Source organism: Sorex araneus, chromosome 4 (assembly GCF_027595985.1).
Source record: "Sorex araneus isolate mSorAra2 chromosome 4, mSorAra2.pri, whole genome shotgun sequence".
Classification (NCBI taxonomy): domain Eukaryota; kingdom Metazoa; phylum Chordata; class Mammalia; order Eulipotyphla; family Soricidae; genus Sorex; species Sorex araneus.
In genome coordinates, this window is record NC_073305.1 from 212,098,176 (window position 1) to 212,117,642 (window position 19,467).

The window sequence follows — 19,467 nt, forward strand, 5'->3', positions numbered from 1 at the left end:
GCCCCACTATGTGTGTGAAGAATTACTATCTTCTTTTTTTTTGTTTTTGTTTTCTTTTTTTCTTTTTGGGTCACACCTGGCGATGCACTCAGGAACCACCCCTGGCTGTGCTCAGGGGACCATATGGTTTGCTGGGAATCGAACCTGGGTTGGTCGCGTGCAAGGCAAACACCCTACCTGCTGTGCTATTGCCCCAGCCCAAAAATTACTATCTTCTTATGAGATCCGATGCAAAGAAATATATATATATTTTGCTTTTGGGGTCATACCCGATGACTCACTGTCACTGTCACTGGCATCTTGTTGTTCATCAATTTGCTCAAGCGGGTGCCAGTACCGTCTCCATTCATCCCTATCACGTACTAGTGTAGCCCGATGGCGTATTGGGGGCTCTTTCAGGATCAAGGGAATGAGGACCGTCGTTGTTACTGTTTTTGGCATATCGAGTACGCCACGGGTAGCCTGCCAGCCTCTGCCGTGCTCTCTGACTCAAAACTAAAGAATCTGGAGACAAGGGCAGCAGATGTGAAGCCAAGCGGGGGCGTCGGCACCTTGTACCTCCAAGACTGTGTGGCCATGAAGCTGGTGCCCTTGGAGGTGGCGCTTCTTCGGTCACAGGTCTGGGCAGCCCTGGCTCTCCCAGCTCCGAACTGGTCTGTGATAGGCGCTTTCTCCTGTTTGGGGACCATGCGTGGCAGTTCTCTGGGCTTCCTCCTGGTTCTGTGCTCGGATCTAGATCAGGAGTTCAAGGGACCATACGGGGTGCTGGGGGTGGAGCCCGGGTTAGCTGCACGCAAGGCCGACACTCTGCCCATTGTGCCATCACTCCAGCCCCCAGTAGGGATTGGCATTTGTGAGTGACTCAACTCCTCCCCGGGAGTCACCCCCAGAGGCCGATTGGCCCAAGTGTGCTCTTTTAGGGTGAAGGGCTGGTACACACCCCGAAGCAGTGCTCTGGGGCTGTCCCTGGTCCTGGGCTGGGGAGTGACGCGGTGCTTGGGGGCCGTAATGTCGTGCCTGCAGAGGAATGCGACCCTAAGGCCTGACCCCCCGTACTAGCTCTCCGGCCCGGAAACATGTTCTTTTCTCGGGGAGAGTGGCACAGCCTGCAGTGCCCAGGGCTTCCTCCTGTCTCTGCTCAGGCATCACTTCCGGTGGAGCTCAGGGGATCATATGGGATCCCTGGGCTGAAACCCAGGGGAGCCATGTGCAAGGCAAGCACCCAACCCACTGTACTATCTCGCCCAGCCCCCTCCCCCAAACATGTTCTTTTTTTTTTCCTTTTTTAGTCACACCCAGCGATGCTCAGGGGTGAGGCCTGGCTCTGCACTCAGGAATTACTCCTGGCAGTGCTCAGAGGACCCTATGGGATGCTGGGAATCGAACTTGGGTCGGCCGCGTGCAAGGCAAACGCCCTACCCGATGTGCTTATCGCTCCAGCCCCTCAAACATGTTCTTCTGGTGGACCAAGAGGCAAAAGCACTTTCGAAGTCAGCTTTGTCACACTTGTTCCCATCCCACTGGGCCACAGCAAGTCCTGCGGCCATTCACGAGCTAGAAAGGAGGGCGACACCTCCTAATGGCGATGGCCTTGGAAGCACAGGTGGGGAAGGAGCTGGAGCCACTGTGGGGGCCAGAGACATAGCAGAAGGTGGGCCTTGGCTCCATCCCTGGCACCGCCCCTGGTCCCCTGAGCGCCACCTGGGCTCACTCTGAGCACAGAGCCGAGAATTAGTCACTGAGCACTACAGGGTGTGGCCCAAGCCCCACCTTCCCCCAAGGAGACCAGAGCTAGTGTTGCCGTATTCTTTTTTTTTTTTTTTTTTGCTTTTTGGGTCACACTCGACAATGCACAGGGGTTACTCCTGGCTCTGCACTCAGCAATTACTCCTGGCGGTGTTCAGAGGACCCTATGGGATGCTGGGAATTGAACCCGGGTCGGCCGCGTGCAAGGCAAAAGCCCTACCCCTGTGCTATTGCTCCAGCCCCCTGTTGCCGTATCCTTGACCTGCTCACATCCACTTACTAACAAGCCCACGGCTCCACCGCCCAGCTAAACATGCAGGATTTCCTGGGGTGACTTGTCCAAGCTCCACAGTACTGACACCCAGGAGGCGCACACCAGACTGGAGGGGGCTACCGTGTAGAAACCGTCTGAGCCCCGTACACTGATGCAGCACAGAAGGTTCCACAAACAGCAGCTTAGGAAACCCCCAGACAAGGCCTCAACGTCCCTCAGGTGAGATAGAGAATGATTTTCACAAATTTTTCTTCTCCTGGATTTTTTTTCTGGGGGGGTCATTCCATTACACAGTCAGTGGTGACAAGTCATGTAAAATTTTAGCGGCCATGGTTTGGGGGGGCACTGGAGTGACAGTATAGCGGGGAGGGCATTTGCCTTGCACGCAGCTGACCCAGGTTCAATTCCCAGCATCCCATAGGGTCCCCCGAGCACTACTAGAAGCAATTCCTGAGTGCAGAGCCAGGAGTAACCCCTGAGCATCACCAAAGAGCCAAAAAAAAAAAAAAAAAACTGGGGGCCTGCTATGGGGACAGGCTAGAGGACTGGTTGGGACCATGGGGAGGGAAGGTGACAGCAGTGGTGGGATTGGGGTTCAAATATCGAATGCCTGTAACAAAGGCATCACGAACAACTTTGTATTTTTTTTTATTTTTTTGCTTTTTGGGTCACACCCAGCAATGCTCAGGGGTTGCTCCTGGCTCTGCACTCAGGAATTACTCCTGGCAGAGCTCGGGGGACCCTATGGGATGCTGGGGATTGAACACAGGTCAGCTGCATGCAAGGCAAACGCCCTCCCTGCTGTACTATCGCTCCAGCCCCACAAAGTGTTTGCCTTGCACGTGGCCGACCCGGGTTCGATTCCTCTGTCCCTCTCGGACAGCCCGGCAAGCTACGGCGAGTATCCCGCCCGTACGGCAGAGCCTGGAAAGCTCCTCATGGCGTATTCAATATGCCAAAAACAGTAACAACAGGTCTCACCATGGAGATGTTACTGGTGCCCGCTCGAGCAAATCGATGAACAACGGGATGACAGTGATACAATGCTACAGGTGTTTTAATAAAGTGAGGAAAGAAACAGAAAAATAATTTTTAAAAAATAACCCACAGGTTTCCTTCCTAAGAAGAGTTACACCTCCTGATCATAACTGGGTGTTGAAGAAGCCATGGGAAGCTCAGGGACCAAGGCGGTTAGCCCTATCCAATCTCAGGCGCTGGGAAGGCGTCCTTCCGGGGTGCTGGGGAAGCAGGGGAAGGCGGGGTGGGGAGCAGTTTGCTTGCTGTCCAGGGGAAAATGCTGGTGTAAATGACAGAGCGGGGAAGAGATGAGGCTTCTTTCTGGTGAAACATGCCAGAGAGGCCAGCAGCTCGCCAGTCTGGGTCTTGTCATGTCAGGCCGGGAGGAAGTGCTGTATGTGTGATGTCAAGTGGCGTATCAACCCATTGAGCCTATTCAGGGCTGAGCTAAGGCTTCGGGAAATTGCACGAGGGTGCGAAAGGCTTCAAGAATCGGCCTTGCCTTCTTCCCCACACTTGATATTTTTTCTTGTTCTGTAGAAGAAAATTGGTGATCTTTTATTAGTCTTATTTTTTAACCATCCCCCATTGCTAGAAAGTATGAAGACTTTTTTGCTTTTTGGGTCACACCTGGTGATGCTCAGGGGTTCGTCCTGGCTCTGCACTCAGGAATTACTCCTGGTGGTGCTCGGGGGACCATATGGGATGCTGGGAATCAAACCCGGGTTCAGCTGCATGCAAGGTAAACACCCTCCCCGCTGTGCTATGACTCCAGCCCCCTGAAGACTTTTTTTCCCCAGATCTGAACCCCAGCATAAGACATTAGAAATTAATTTATGGCCCCGTCCAACTTCCAGCCTCTGACGGAGGTCTGTTCCCTGACGTGGCTGCTTGCGAAAGTGGCTTGGTTTTATTTGATTGATTGACTGGGTTTGGGGAATAGCTCCAGCAATACTTGGCTGCTCCCAGCTTGGTGCTCAGGGGTTTCTCCTGCTGGTGCTCAGGGACCAGGCAGTGCCAGGGAGTGAACCCATTTACTGCATGCAAAGCAGTGATCAGTTCATTGTGCCACCCTCTCTCCAAAAGTGCTTTTTTTCCCTTTTGATTTGAAGGCCACATCTGACTGTGTTCAGGGCTTACTCTTTGTGTGTGTGTGTGTGTGTGTGTGTGTGTGTGTGTGTGTTTGAGTCACACCCATCGATACTCGGGGTTTACTCCTGGCTCTGCACTCAGGAATTATTCCTGGTGGTTCTCAGGGGATCATGTGGGATGCCAGGGATCGAACCCGGGTCGACCACGTGCAAGGCAAATGCCCAACCTGCTGTATTATCGCTCTGGCCCACCTGACCCAGATTTGATCTGCATATGATCTCCTGAGCACCACCAGGAACGATCCCTGAGTGCAAAGCCAGGAACAAGCCTTGAAAAAGTGCCGGGTGTGGCCAAAACACAAAAACCCAAAACCATAAGGCAAAAACTGAGTCCAAGCAAATTAGACTGGTCTCCTTTGCCATTTAAGTTTAGTTTTCAAACTCGAGGGATAAGTCAAACTGGACGTAACTAGAGACTTTTTTTTTCTTTTTGGGTCATACTCAGCGATACACAGGGATTACTCCTGGCTCTGCACTCAGGGATTACTCCTGGTGGTATTCAGGGGACCATATGGGATGCTGGGAATCGAACCCAGATCAGCCACGTGCAAGGCAAACACCCTACCCTCTGTACTATCACTTCAACCCCTATCAAGTGTTTTTCTGCTCCAACTCCTATGCTGAGATTTTTGGGTTTTGTTTGGTTTTATTTGAGTCATACCCAGTGGCTCTCGTGTATTACTCCTGCCTCTGTGCTCAGAGATCACTCCTGGCAGGGCTTGGGGGACGATATAAGGTGTCGGGAAATGAACCTGGGTCAGCCACGTGAGAGGCAAGCACCTTACCTGCTGTATGTACTATCTCTCCAGCCCCTCCACGGTTTTAATATATATATATATATGCATATATATACATATATATATTTTTTGCCTTTTGGGTCACACCTGGTGATGCACAGGGGTTACTCCTGGCTCATGCACTCAGGAATTACCCCTGGCAGTGCTCATATGGGATGCTGGGAATCGAATCTGGGTCGGCCGTGTGCAAGGCAAATGTCCTACCCACTGTGCTATTGCTCCAGCCCCCATGGTTTTAATATTTTAAAAATATTTTTATAGTAAATAGGAGTTTTTATTTAGAAATGACCATACATTGTACTTTTTTCTTTCTTTTGGGGTCACACCTGGTGATGCTCAGGGGTTACTCCTGGCTCTGCACTCAGGAATCACTCCTGGCAGTGCTCAGGGGATCATATGGGATGCCAGGGAATGAACCAGGTCGACCGCAAGCAAGGCAAACACTCAGCCCAATGTACTATCTTTCTCTGCCCCCAAATTGTACTTTCAATCGCTTATTTTTTTTTTTTTTTGCTTTTTGGGTCACACCTGGCGATGCACAGGGGTTACTCCTGGCTCTGCACTCAGGAATTACCCCTGGCCGTGCTCAGGGGACCATATGGGATGCTGGGATTTGAACCCGGGTTGGCTACGTGCAAGGCAAATGCCCTACCCGCTGTGCTATCTCTCCAGCCCCTCAATTGCTTATTTTTAGCCAGTCTTTTCAAAGACATCATGTTTCTTATCTCTGACCCTTAGTTTCTTGAGAATTTGCCATTTTAGAAGCTGGTGCATCAGTCCAAATGTGAATCCTGTTCACACAACCACTTCTTGTAATTATAGTGATATGGGTAAACGGACTTCCTTTTGGAGTAGTTTGTATTGTAGAGATGGGATCTGCGTCTTTCTTGGATGCTAAATACTGCCGTCCTCCTGCAGCCTTCCCCCCTGCATTTTTCTGGAAGAATCCTGAGAACTGCCTCTTTGCAGGGTGTTTGCTATCCCTTCTCTCTCCTCTCTTTACCTGGCATCTCTATCTTTGGGAGTTCTTTGAAAATTTTGATTCACTGGCTTTGGGGCAGGGGTGGTGATTATGGATCATATTCAAAATTTGCATCAAGAGATTTGTGGACAAAAATCTCAAGACATAGTTTTGTGTCATTTTTGTGGCATTTTAGGGAGATCTGGGAGGTGGACAGTGCTGAGAAAATGGAATAATGGGACAGCGTTGGTAGTTCTTGTGCAGGGAACAGACCTAGTTAGGCATAATTGGTTCATCCTGCAAAGAATACATTTACCGTTACTCATATTTTAACTAATGCTCAACTTACTGAAGCTGTAAATCTAAAAGCCTAGTTTTCCCTATGCCTTTAATATATGGATAATAACACAAATTATATTATTATACACCTAGTATATCTTATCTAACATTAAGGACTACTTTTTATTCTTTTAATATCAATGTTAAACTAGATTATAAATTTAACAGAGCTGATTCTCCTCTGCTTAGCATCCTTCACAGACTTGCTTACTTGCTTCATAATATTCTCTCATCCTGGACATTTTAAAATTTGTATGTGTGTGTGTGTGTGTGTGTGTGTGTGTGACACCCAATGCTGCACAGAGGTTACTCCTGGCTTTGCACTCAGGAATCACTCCTGGCAGTGCTCTGGGGGCCATATGGGATGCTGGGAATCGAACCCGGATTGACTGCATGCAAGGTAAATGCCCTACCCACTGTACTATCGCTCCAGCCCCAGCCTCCTAAATACTTTTAATTAAAGTCACAGATCTTGCACCGATCAACTGCTTTATCCCCAACCCCTGTCACCTTCTCCTGTAGTACCTTGGCAACAAAGTAGCACTGTAGCACTGTCATCCTGCTGTTCATCTATTTGCTCGAGCAGGCACCAGTAACATCTTCATTGTGAGACTTCTTGTTACTGGCTTATCGATGTTACTTGTTTTTGGCATATTGAATATGCCATGAGTAGCTTACCAGGCTCTGCCATGTGGGCGAGATACTCTCGGTAGCTTGCGGGCTCTCTGAGAGGGACAGAGGACACGTGCAAGGCAAACGCCCTACCGGCTGTGCTATCGCTCCAAAGTAGCAGGAGGAAGAACACATACACGCACAATTATATTAATGTTTTTTTTGCTTGATATTTATGTCCACAAAGCTCCCATAAGCCCCTCGTCCTGCCCTCTAATATCACATTTTCCTAATACATTTTCTCTGCCGTTTTCCCAGCTACTGTTTTCCTCATTTTTGAGGATAGTCATTTATTAGCCCTTTCCCTCTTTATTTTTTTTTAATTTTTAAAATTTATTGAATTACCATGAGATAGTTACAAGCTTTCATGTTTGGGTTACAATCTCACAATCTCACAATACCCATCCCTCCACCAGTGCACATTCCCCACCACCAATATCTCGGTATACCCCCCCTCCCACCCTCCCCTGCTTCTATGGCAGACAATATTCCCCATACTCTCTCTCTACTTTTGGGCTTTATGGCTTGCAACACAGTCCCTCTTTATTTTAAACACTAGTTTTGCTTGTTTTATTGGGCAGCACATGATTACATGTATTGGTGCTCAGGGGCTACTCCCAGATCAACTGGACTTCGAAAGTCATCATTCTGGGCTTGAGTGATAGTATGATGGGTAGGGTGTCAGCCACAAGGCTGATCCGGGTTCGATCCTCAGCACCCCAGTATGATCCCCGCAAGCCCTCCAGAAGTAATTCCTGAGACAGGGCCAGAGTCAGCCCTGAGCACCGCTGGGTGTTGTCCCCAAACAAAATACACAAACAAACAAACAAAATGTAAATCAAAGGCCGGAGAGATAGTATAGAATGTAAGGTGCCAGGGCCGGAGTGATAGCACAGCGGGTAGGGCGTTTGCCTTGCACACGGCCAACCCGGGTTCAATCCCCGGCATCCCATATGGTCCCCCAAGCACCGCCAGGAGTAATTCCTGAGTGCAAAGCCAGGAGTAACCCCTGAGCATCGCTGGGTGTGACGCAAAAATACAAAACAAAAAGAAAAGAATGTAAGGTGCCACCCCGCTGGGTTTGATCACTGGCACTAGGAGAGATCCCTGAGTGCAGAGTAGAATTAAGCCCTGAACATCCCCAAGTGTAGCTTACAAATGAAAACCCAATACATAAATGAGTAATGGGATAACGACCAACCACACTTTACCACAGGACTTTAAAAGGACCAGTGAGGGGGCTGAAACAATAGCACAGCGGGTAAGGTGTTTGCCTTGCATGCAGCCGACCCAAGTTCGATTCCCAGCATCCCATAGGGTCCCCCGAGCACCGCCAGGAGTGATTCCTGAGTGCAGAGCCAGGAATAACCCCTGTGCATTGCCGGGTGTGACCCAAAAAAGCAAATAAACAAATAAATAAAAAGACCAGTGACTCTAACACAAACGCCCGCCTGTCACTTCCTGATACTTTGCACATTTGTCAAGACACTTGCCTTGTGGCAGCAGAATTTTCATCTCAAATGGGCTGAGGTTACAATTTCAGGACCTTCAGAGATAGCACAGCGGGGAAGGCGCTTGCTCTGCACGCGGCAGACTGGATTCAACCCCAGTCATCCCCGATGGCCCCCTGAGCACCTCCAAGGATGATCCCTGAGTACAGAGGTAGCAGTAAGCCCTGAATGTGCCAGGTGTGGCTCCAAAACAAAGAAACAAACCCTCCCGCCCCCCCCCCCCAAAAAAAAAAACCAACCATTCTGGAACTTCAGAGATTACAGACTGCAGGAAGGGAACAGAATGTGATTTCCAGGATGGGGCGACATCAGTCTCTTTATTTTGTTTAATTTCTATTTGTTTGTGTGTTTTTGGCTCCAGTGGGCGGGCAGTGCTTAGGACTTGCTCTTGGCTTTGTGCTCAGGGATCACTCCTGGTGGGGTCTGGGGACAAGTGTCCTGCCCCTGCACTCTCTCTCTCTCACTTGCTCTCTCTCTCGCTCTCTCACTCTCTCTGTCTGGCCCCTCACCCCCTCTTCCGATGCCCTTGGCCTTTTATCAGATAAGCTGTACCTGATCTGTCCACGCCTGTCAGTCTAGAATTCAATATAAAAATCCACGTTCTCAGCATCATTCCTGCTTCCCATTTAGCCAACTGGAAGAAAATGATTTTTCCATGGAGCATTTTCTTTGTGATTTGCCATCCTGGTGTTCCATCTCTTTCTCCTGGGGTGGTTTCCTTATTTTTCACGGGTTCCATGCCTTCTTTGTCTCTTTCTTAATTGTCTCATCGCCTATTATTATGCTATAGGCATTTCATTTGCTGGTGTTAGTGGGAAAGGACTGCTCTGTGCATATTTATTTTGTAAACTTCCAGAACCTTCCTCTTATTTCTGAGATTTTTGGGGGTGTGTTTTTTTCCTCCTAGGTTTCATGCCAAGACAAATCATTTTTGTCTCCTTCTTTGCAGTTGCTATTACCTTATTTTGTCTCCGTGGGGTGTGTGTGTGTGTGTGTGTGTGTGTGTGTGTGTGTGTGTGCGCGCGCGTCTGTATGTGTGTGTGCATGCGCGTGTGTGCACGCGCGCGTGTGTGGGGTTTTGTTTTTGTTTTTTACCTTAAGCTTCCTGAAAAAATATCAAATGGAAGTGGTAGCTCCCATCCTGGTTTGATTTCTGACTTTCAAGGGACAGCGCTGATATTTCATTGTTCGGGATGATGTTGACTGTGGATCCGAGGTTCTTTTTATCATTCATTTCTTAATTCATTACATATTTATTGGTCCCCATCCAAGTGCATTGGATTTGGCAGGATGTAGGGCATCTCGAGCCTTGGGGGAAGCGGTGTTCATGGCGGAGTGCCAGGGAAAGCCAGATTGCTGTGCTCTGCAGCGAGCCACACTTCGGAAACCTTCTTTAAAGCCTGCCAAGGGTTTTCAGCAGGAATGAATGCGGAATTCTTTTAAAATTATTTTTCCAGCATTTATTAGACAAATGATGGCATTTTTTTTCTTTTTTGGCCTATTGGGATGATTTAGCATATTAATATATATTTTATTCATTCAAAGAATATGTAAAACTCTCTATGCCAGGCAGTCTATTACAGTCCTGTTACATTTGTGATTCTTACCAAATGCCGGAGGGCGTTGTGATATTTTTTTATTATCGATTTGTAAATAGAAAGCAGTTTTGTTGTTTTGGGGTGTTTTTTTTTTTTTAACCACAGGGAGATATATTATTCTACTTCATTCTGAAGGGTATTTTTGAATTTCCGATCATCTAATCAAGGGCACTCAACAGTAAGAATTCAAAAGATGTAAAAACGGGGGGTGGGGGGCTGGAGTGGAGTGAGAGTAGAGCAGATAGGGTACCTGCCTTGCACACCCCCGACCTGGGTTTCATCCCTGGCACCCCCATATGGTACCTCGGACCTGCCAGGAGTAATTCCTGAGTGCAAAGCCAGAAGTAAGCCCTGAGCATTGGAGGGTGTGGCCCAAAGGAAGAAAAAAGAAAAAAGATGTGAAAACAGAGAGCTGGGACATTCATATCTGATTTCCCGATATCCCAAAGGATCTTTATTCTCTCCTGATGGCTGCTGCCAGACCTTTTCTGTTTTCAGCTTTCATAAATGTCCCGAGTTGATCTGTGCCGACTTTCCAGGCGGATGTACAGTTGAGAGGACAGATGTCACAGACGCCGTGGCGTTGGAGGCAGTTCCCAGCCCAGCTGTTCTTGCGGTCTTTGTTCGCTTGTTTTCACTCTTTGGTTTTGGTTTTGGGGGGTGGGTGCACACCTAGTGGTGCTCAGGGCTTACTTTGGGCTCTGTGGTCAGGGCTCACTCCTGGCAGAGCTCAGGGACCGTATGGAATTATGGGAGGCCGGGGATTGAACTCGGGTTGGCCGCATGCAAGGCCAGAGCCACGCCCCTGTCCTGTGGCTCCGGCCCTCTGGCTTCTTTGTTTTATTTTTGTTTCAGAGCTTTGCCTGTTGGTGCTCAGGGCTTCCTCCTAGCTCTGTGTTCAGGGGACACTCCTGGTCGGGCTCTGGGGGATCCAGGTGGTGCCTTCCCCACTGTACTCTCTCTCCAGCCCGGCACACGGGCATTGCGGGCAGTGAGGCAGGTGCAGGGTGCCACACCGACTGGGCTGAGGCTCATTTGATGAAAAGGATTCGCAGAGCAGGTATACGACCCCATGGAATTTAGTCTAGGCAAAATACAGTCGCCCAGGGGCTGGAACAATAGTCCAGCAGGTAGGACATTTGCCTTGCACATGGCCGACCTGGGTTCGATCCCCGGCATCCCACATGGTCCCGCAAGTAAGCCCTGGAGTATAGCTGGATGTGACCCCAAAAGCAAAAAAAAAAAAAGACAAAAAAAACAGGGGCTGGAGTAATAGCACAGTGGGTAGGGCGTTTCCCTTGCATGAGGCCGACCCGGGTTGGAATCCCAGCATCCCATAGAGTCCCCTGAGCACCGCCAGGGGTCATTCCTGAGTGCAGAGCCAGGAGTGACCCCTGTGCATCACCAGGTGTGACCTAAAAAGTGGGGAAAAATATACAGTCGCCCACTGTAAAGGGCATCAGGCGCTGATCGGAAGTGTGGAGCGAGGGTGGGCGGGAGGGGTGCGGGGCGTGTGATGGGGGGAGTGGAGACCCTCCTGATGGGGAGGAAGTGGAAGGGCGTGTCAGAAGAGGGTTCAGACACTCATGGGGATGAAACCCCGGCAGGCGCTGGCCTCAGGACCACTGGACCTCGCAGAGTCGAGCAGAATCGGTGAGGCGCCTCCAGGGGTCGCCGCCCAGGCTGGGAGAGTTTCTGCTGAGGGGGTCTGTCGAGGGGCAGTGCTGGGACTCCGGGGGACCTTCTGGCTGCTACTTTTCCTTTCCTTTTATTTTATTATTTATTTGGCTTTTGGGGCCACACCTGGTGATGCTCAGTGATAACTCCTGGCTTTGCACTCAGGAGTGACTCCTGGCAGTGCTCGGGGGACCCTATGGGATGCCGGGGATCGAATCCGGGTCGGCCTCGTGCAAGGCCAATGCCCTCCCTGCTGGACTATAGGTAGCTCCGCCCTCGCCTTTCATTCATTCTATCGGGTCCATGCTCAGTGATGCTCGGGGGATCCCAGGCAATGGAGGGACGTGCCAAGTTGCATGCCAGATGTGTCTGCAATGTTCAGGGACCACCAGGGCCACCCCCCGCTGCTGTCCTGGGGGAGGGGAGGCACATGCAGTGTGGGGGGTGCAACCCAGCTCTTCAAGGCTTGAACTCAGCCACTGGAGCCGCATCTCCAGCCCTAAGTGTGTGTGTGTGTGTGTGTGTGTGTGTGTGTGTGTGTGTGTGTGTGTGTGCGAGCGCGCGCACGTACGGTGGGTGGGGGTGAGTGGGTGCACATCCACCAGTGCTCAGGGCTTGCTTCTGGCTCTGTGCTCAGGGATCATGCCTGGAGGGACCAGATGTGGCTGTTGAACCCCGCTCGGCTGCATGCTAGGCAAGCGCCTTACCCGACACACCATCCATCCCTAAAATTTTGTTTGCGTTTTTTTTTTGTTTGTTTGTTTATGTGGTGTCAAGATTGAATCCAGAGGGACTGGAGAAATAGCATAGCGGGTAGGGCGTTTGCCTTGCATGTGGCCGACCTGGGTTTGATTCCCAGCATCCCATATGGTCCTCTGAGCACTGCTGGGGTGATTCCTGAGTGCAGAGCCAGGAGGAACCCCTGTGCATCACCAGGTGTGACCCAAAACGAAAAAAAAATAAAAAAGATTGTATCCAGGGCACTATGCGTGCGAGGTTCGATGTCTGTGCTGATTCCTGGCCTGCATTGTTCTGTTTCTGAGTCCAGCTGCTGGGAGAGGGGGGATTAGCCAGAGTAGCCAGAGGGTGACCGAGTGGAACGGGAAGATATGGGGGACGGGAGATCGCACGTCCTTCTCTCCCGGAAGGGAGCATAACATGATGCTCGCCATAACCATGCCGCTGGATGCTGCACGCCAGGCTGTTTCACTCGGGAATCCCTGGAGGAGGGCGGGTGAGACCCTCCCCTCCCCAAGGGACCCAGCCCAGGCAGCCAAAATCCTCCAGAACTCAACTGCCGCCCAGCTCACGGCCGCTCTCCACACGCTGGGGCGAGCCTCACCCGTGAGTGAATCTACACCATGCTCGTACTCCAAGATTGAGGCACCACAGTTGATAGGGTTCAAATTAGGAGGCAACCAATCTTAGAGGGAAAAATATACTTTTTTTTTTTAACCAATACATATACAAAAGGACTGGAACGATAGCACAGCGGGTAGGGTGTTTGCCTTGCATATGGCTAACCAGAGTTCGATTCCTCCGCCCCTCTCAGAGAGCCCGGCAAGCTACCGAGAGTATCCCACCCGCACGGCAGAGCCTGGCAAGCTCCCCGTGGCGTATTCAATATGCCAAAAACAGTAACAACAAGTCTCACCATGGAGACGTTCCTGGTGCCCGCTCGAGCAAATCGATGAACAGTGGGACGACAGTGCTACAGTGCTACATATATAAAAAGCACGCAAGGCTCAGTCTTTAACAACAACACGTTAGTGATCTCTTATAGAAGGGCTTAATGGTCCCTGGGTGAAATACAACACTCTTCACACTCTTTCCTCTAAGGATATTTTTTTTGTAGCATTTTCAGTGGTTTTTCATAACAAACAATACAAAAATATGTAATTTTGGTTCTGCTTTGGGGCAGGGATTGGGGTTTGGGATGGAAACACCCGAAATATGGTGATGGGAAGTTGTCACAGTGGTGGAATTGGTGTTTGAATATTAAATATAGTCAAATATTGTGAACTACCTTATGAAATAAAAAAATTAAATAAAAGAAAAGATTTGGGAGACGGTACATGAAGTGGGGCAGAGGGGGTTGGGGGAGCCAGTGCTGGTTCAGCCCTGAGCCCACCCAGGGGCCAGCTACCCATCTTCCTCCACGAACCAAGTGGCACACATGGGACCTGTCGCCTAGCCTATGTAGAGTTCTGCCGTGTGGAAGGTGACGGCGCAGAGTGGCGTCCTCGCAGAGGTCTGGACGGACGGGGAGTCTGCAGCTAGGAGCTGGGGGCACGTTTCTTCCAACAAAGTTACGTGGCTTTTGTCTGTTTTGTTTTGCTTGTGAGCAATGCTCAGGGCTGCCTCCTGCCTCTGCTCTCAGGAATCTCTCCTGGCAGTGCGGACTTTAGTTGGGTTTGGGGGTTTGGGGTGTATTTATTTATTTATTTATTTATGCTTTTTGGGTCACACCCGGCAATGCACAGGGGTTACTCCTGGCTTTGCACTCAGGAACCACCCCTGGTAGTGCTCAGAGGACCATATGGGATGCTGGGAATCGAACCCGGGTCAGCCGCATGCACGGCAAACGCCCTACCCGCTGTGCTATTGTTCCAGTCCCAGGATGTATTTTTTTAGAGGTGCTGCAGTGTCTGTTCCTAACTGTGCTTGGGGTCACTGTCAGGGAAGCCACTTCACACACGGGGGTGGGGGGGGGGCTTGTGGTGGCCTGGATGGACCCTCGAGATGCAGAGCTGTGTTCAGCCCGTCTCTGCCCCTGCACCTGAGACTTGGTGCGGAATTATTTATATAGCTCCAGGCTCATGAACTGTGTGAAGGTTGGGTGTGATGATTGAGGCCCATGGACCAAGCCTGCTCTGTCCCTCTCTCTCTCTCTCTCTCTCTCTCTCTCTCTCCCTTCTCTACTCTATCTCTCTGTCTCTCTCTCTCCCTCTGTCTCTCTCTCCCTCTGTCTCCCTCCTTTTCTCACTCCCTCTCTCTCTCCCCTCTCCGTCTCTCTCTGTCTCTGTCTGTCTGTCTGTCTGTCTCTCTCTGTCTCTTTATCTCTCTGGGCCATACCTGGCAGTGCTCATGGCTTATTTTGACTCCAGTCTCAGGGATCACTCCTGGAGGGGCTTTGGGGACCATCTGGGATGCTGAGGATCTATCCCCAGTCTGCGATGTGCAAGGCCAGTGCCACCTTGCTGTACTATCCCCTGCCTTTCCGGGTCCTGTCTTTTCCCACTCTCTCTCTCTCTCTCTCTCTCTGTTCTAAAGGCCAGTAATGAAATTATTATTATATTTTGGTTTTTAGGGTCACACCCAGCCATGCTAGGAGGTTACTCCTGGCTCTGCACACAGGAATTATGCCTGGCAGTGCTGGGGAACCATATGGGATGTCAGGGACCAAACCTGGGTAGGCCAACTACAAAGCAAATGCCCTGCAAATGCCCTGACCTGCTGTACTATTGCCCCGCCCCCCAGCAATGAAATTTTTGATACATGTAACACTATTGCCATCAAAGAACTGTCATCCTGTTGCTCATCGATTTGTTTGAGCGGGCACCAGTAACGTCTCTAATTGAGAGACTTACTGTTACTGCTTTTGGCATATCCAATATGCACGGGGAGCTTGCCAGGCTCTGCCGCGTGGGCTCAATACTCTCGGTAGCTTGCCGGGCTCTCCAAGAGGGGCGGAGGAATCGAACTCGGGTCGGCCGCATGAAAGGCGAATGCCCAACCGCTGTGCTATCGCTCCAGCCCATCAAAGAACTAGGCTTACAAATTCTTTTTTAATTTTTCTTTTTTCTTTTTTTGTTTTGTTTTGTTTTTGTTTTTTTGCTTTTTGAGTCACACCCAGCAACGCACAGGGGTTACCTCCTGGCTTTGCGCTCAGGAGTTACTCCTGGCGGTGCTCAGGGGACCCTATAGGATGCTGGGAATCGAACCTGGGTCAGCCGTGTGCAAGGTAAATGCCCTACCCTCTGTGTTATTGCTCCAGCCCCTTAATTTTTCTTTTTTAATTTTAATGGAAAAAGCATTCAAAGGTGATCTGGAGGGGAAAGAAAGGGATGACATTATTTCCTAGTAGGCTGGTGAACTCGGGGTATGGTGCACAATGCAGCCCTTGGCACTTCTGTCCCTAGCATCCCATAGGGTCCCCTGAGTACCCCCAGGGATAACTTCTGAGCGCAGAGCCAGGAATGGCCCCCGAGCACTGCCAAGAGAGACCTCAGCACCTCCTCCCCCCAACCAAGAAACGCGTCTGTTACCTATGGGTTCGCATCTCGTAGGGCAATGTGCTTTGCTGCCTGTGTTTGGGGGTGGGGAGGTAGGTCACGCACAAAACTCGAGAATCACTAACCCGGTGCACCCCCCTTCATTTCTCAGGTGTGGACTCCGAGGCCCAGAGAGGTGATGGGATTTGCCTAAAGTCATGCAGCTAGTGGCAGAACCAGGCCTAGAAGCCGGGGGTCCTGGCTCTCAAGACATCCCGCTGCCCGAGGAATGGGACAGGTAGGATCACCCTTCCTGGGCTCACGGGTCTGCCCAGAGCTGGCGAGGGAGGGTTGGGGGGATGTGCGGTGGACGGGGGTGCAGCTAAGGAGATGACTGAGAGCACAGCCCCGATTCTGACATGGGCTCGGGGATGAAGGCAGAGCTGGGGGAGAGAAACAGGGTGAGGCTGGAGACTCACTCTCCATGATGCCAGGACAGCGCTCGAAGGGCCCTGCCACAGCGGTCACCTTCGGGAGGGGGCTGTGTCTCCGGCCAGATGGGGCCCGTCTTTACAACCGCCGGGGGACGCGCCCTTGGGGGCCAGGCTGACGTCATGCTTCCTCCAGCCCCGTCCAAGGGAGCCGGAGAGCTATTGGCCCCTTGCGGTAGACAAAGTGGGGGGTCGGGGAGTCGGGGAGCTGGGGAGGCCCCTGGGGAGGCCTTTGGAGCTACCCAGCTGCCGTGTGCTGTGTGTGGGAGGGAAAGCAAGTCTCTGTTTCCAATCGTCCCACTCGCTGTTTGCAAGGGTCACTCCTGGCTCTGCACTCAGGAGTTACCCCCGGCGGTGCTCAGGGGACCATACGGGATGCTGAGAATTGAACCGCGTGCAAGGCAAACGCCCTCCCCGCTGTGCTATCGCTCCAGCCACTCGCTGTTTGCACTTAGAGACGCGCTTGCGACCCGTCTTGATAAAGCAGAAACGCTCTCTAAGGAAGATCTGCTCCTGTCCGTCGTTGTTATCCTTATTTTGTTATATTCGGGGCCCTTCCCTGGGGCTGTTGATAATTCTGTGCTTGAATGACCCCTGATTCAGTCTGGGGTCAGCCACATGCCAGGAGAGGAGGACCTTAACCCTTGTAGTAGCTGTCAGCCCCCACCCCCCCACTTGGTGTGTGAAAATGTGGGAACTCATCACTGCTGTTGTGTATTGACCCCTAGGCAGCATCTGAGTGTCCAATTAAAATTTTTTTAAATTTGTTCAGTGGCTATTTATTCAGCACCTACTTTGTGCTGGGCACTTGGTGGGCCTCTTGCACAGGAAATGAAGAAAAATCCTCACCTTCTGGGCTTGGTGACACTCCATTTGGAGAAGGTGGCCCAAGAAGCAAGTCTGCTGGGGAGACAAAGCGAGGGGAGGAATGAGAGCCTGCCCCGAAATGGTGCAGACCCTCGGGAGAGGCTTCCTGGACTGTCCATGATGGCGTGGGTTTCACTGGGTCCCCTGGAGGGACGTTTCTCCAGGCAGAAAGGAGCGAGGTCATGGAGCGATCGTGTAGGAATTCTGTGCGAATCACCGGCCATGACCTTGTGGGCCCGGAGAGACCCCAGCACTGCAGGCACCCGGGGGTGACAGTGGGACTCTCGGGCCTCGGAAGAGATCCCTGTGTCCCTGCTTTGTCGGGGCACGTGGAGGGTGAGACTCTGAGAGAACTAGTAGCCTGTTTGCACACAGGGACCTGGCCCGCAAGCTGGGGAGATTCTAGGGGTGGCTCGGGCGGGGAGCAGGGCTGCGGCTCCAAGAGCTATTCAGGGAAAGCTGTCAGCTCTGGGAGGGGTCAGCTCTACCCGGGCCACAGAATCAGCTCCAGGGGCCAGAGGGGAAGCAGCTCGGAAGCCGGACCTGAGTCACCAGGAGGGACTGAGTCAGCGACCAGACCACTTGCCTGGGGAGAACAGATCCCACCCCGGGGGACAGGAGAGAGAGCACTGGGGAAGGTGCCTGCCTTGCACGCCCCCTGCCCAGAACCCGGGCCTCCCTGAGCACCTCCAGGAGAGATCCCTGAGCACTGAACCCTGAGCACCTCTGGGTGTGTCCCTCTCCCAACTCAAAACAGAATCTGCCACAAGCTGGTTTATTTTATTTTATTTATTTATTTTGCTTTTGGGGTCACACCTGGCGATGCACAGGGGTTACTCCTGGCTCTGCACTCAGGAATTACTCCTGGCGGTGCTCAGGGGACCATAAGGGATGCTGGGAATCGAACCCGGGTCGGCCTCGTGCAAGGCAAACGCCCTCCCCGCTGTGTTATCGCTCCAGCCCCATGAGCTGATTTTTAGAGAAAGTGTGGTGAGGGGACAGGAAATGGAGAGGTACCTGCTGTACTCCTCCCCTGGGGTCCCAGGGCCCTGCGCTGTCAAGGGCACTCCACCCCCAGGCAGAAGGAAGAAAGGGTGAAGCCAGAGCCTTTGGCTTCCTCTCCTGAGACCCTTCCCGGCAACGGAGGCCCCCAGTGCCTTCTCCGTTGCCCACGTGCCAAAAACAGTAACAACAAGTCTCACCATGGAGACATTACTGGTGCCCGCTCGAGCACATCGATGAATAAAGGGATGACAGTGCTACAACAGTGTACCTCTATCGAGGATGGGGCTCAGGGCTCTGTACTCAGGACTCACTCCTAGGAGTGCTCAGGGGACCCTATGGGATGCCGGGGATCATACTGACTTGCTCTGTGCCAGGCAAGTGCCCTCCCCACTGTCCTGTGGCTCGCGCCCTCATGCTCTGTCTATATTCCCACAGGGTGTCAGTGGGCGCTCCGGGCAGTTTCCTTAGCAGGCCCCTCCCGAGGACAGGACACTCATTCAGGCCCTTGGCTGCATCATCCCCCTGAGCCTTTTTTGGGGCTCCCTCCTTCACCCGCCCTTTGCTCTGCGTCCCGTCCCGGCGGGGGAACGGGGCACGGGGCACACTGCGCGTCGCGCTGCTCCGCGTGGTTTCTGCCTTTCTTGCTCCAAGGCGTCCCTAAGCCGTCAGCCGTGATGCTTTAACCCCGTCGTCGTCGTCTGCTTCGTCGCCTTCCTCTGTGCACCAGCCGGAAGTGGACATTCCGCTGGACCCGCCAGCGTCCACCCGCGCCGAAGCCGTCTGTTGGGGGAGGTGGGAGCGTCGGGGCGGGCGTCTCTGCAGGACTCAGCTTCCTACCCGCTGCGCAGGGCGCGGCTGACTCCGGGCATCTTCCCGTGGGTGGGAGGGCAGCGCGGGGGGACTTCAGTGGCCCTCTAGACCGAGGGAAATTGTCCCGGGGGATGGGGGGGTGGGGGGTTCTGGTGCTAATGAGAGGGCTTCTAACTCAGCGGGGTTCAATGGGATAATGATGCCGGCCACGTATGTCATTGAAATTTTTCTTTTAGCCTCATTTTTTAAAAAAAATGCAATTGGGCTGGAGAGATGGCACTGGGCTGAAAGTACTTGCTTTGCTCTCTGCCAACTTGGGTTCAACCCCCAGCACTGC

General features: G+C 51.9%; 1 protein-coding gene across 1 annotated transcript in view; it reads left to right on the forward strand.

Annotated features, from left to right (window-relative positions):
• The window catches only part of TNRC6A (trinucleotide repeat containing adaptor 6A), a 189,648-nt gene that overhangs the window by 18,887 nt on the left and 151,294 nt on the right, over nt 1–19,467 (forward strand). Inside the window, 1 exon segment of the mRNA XM_055136611.1 lies at nt 16,130–16,255. Within this exon segment, the coding sequence (XP_054992586.1) occupies nt 16,176–16,255 (80 nt within the window). The 5' untranslated portion in view covers nt 16,130–16,175.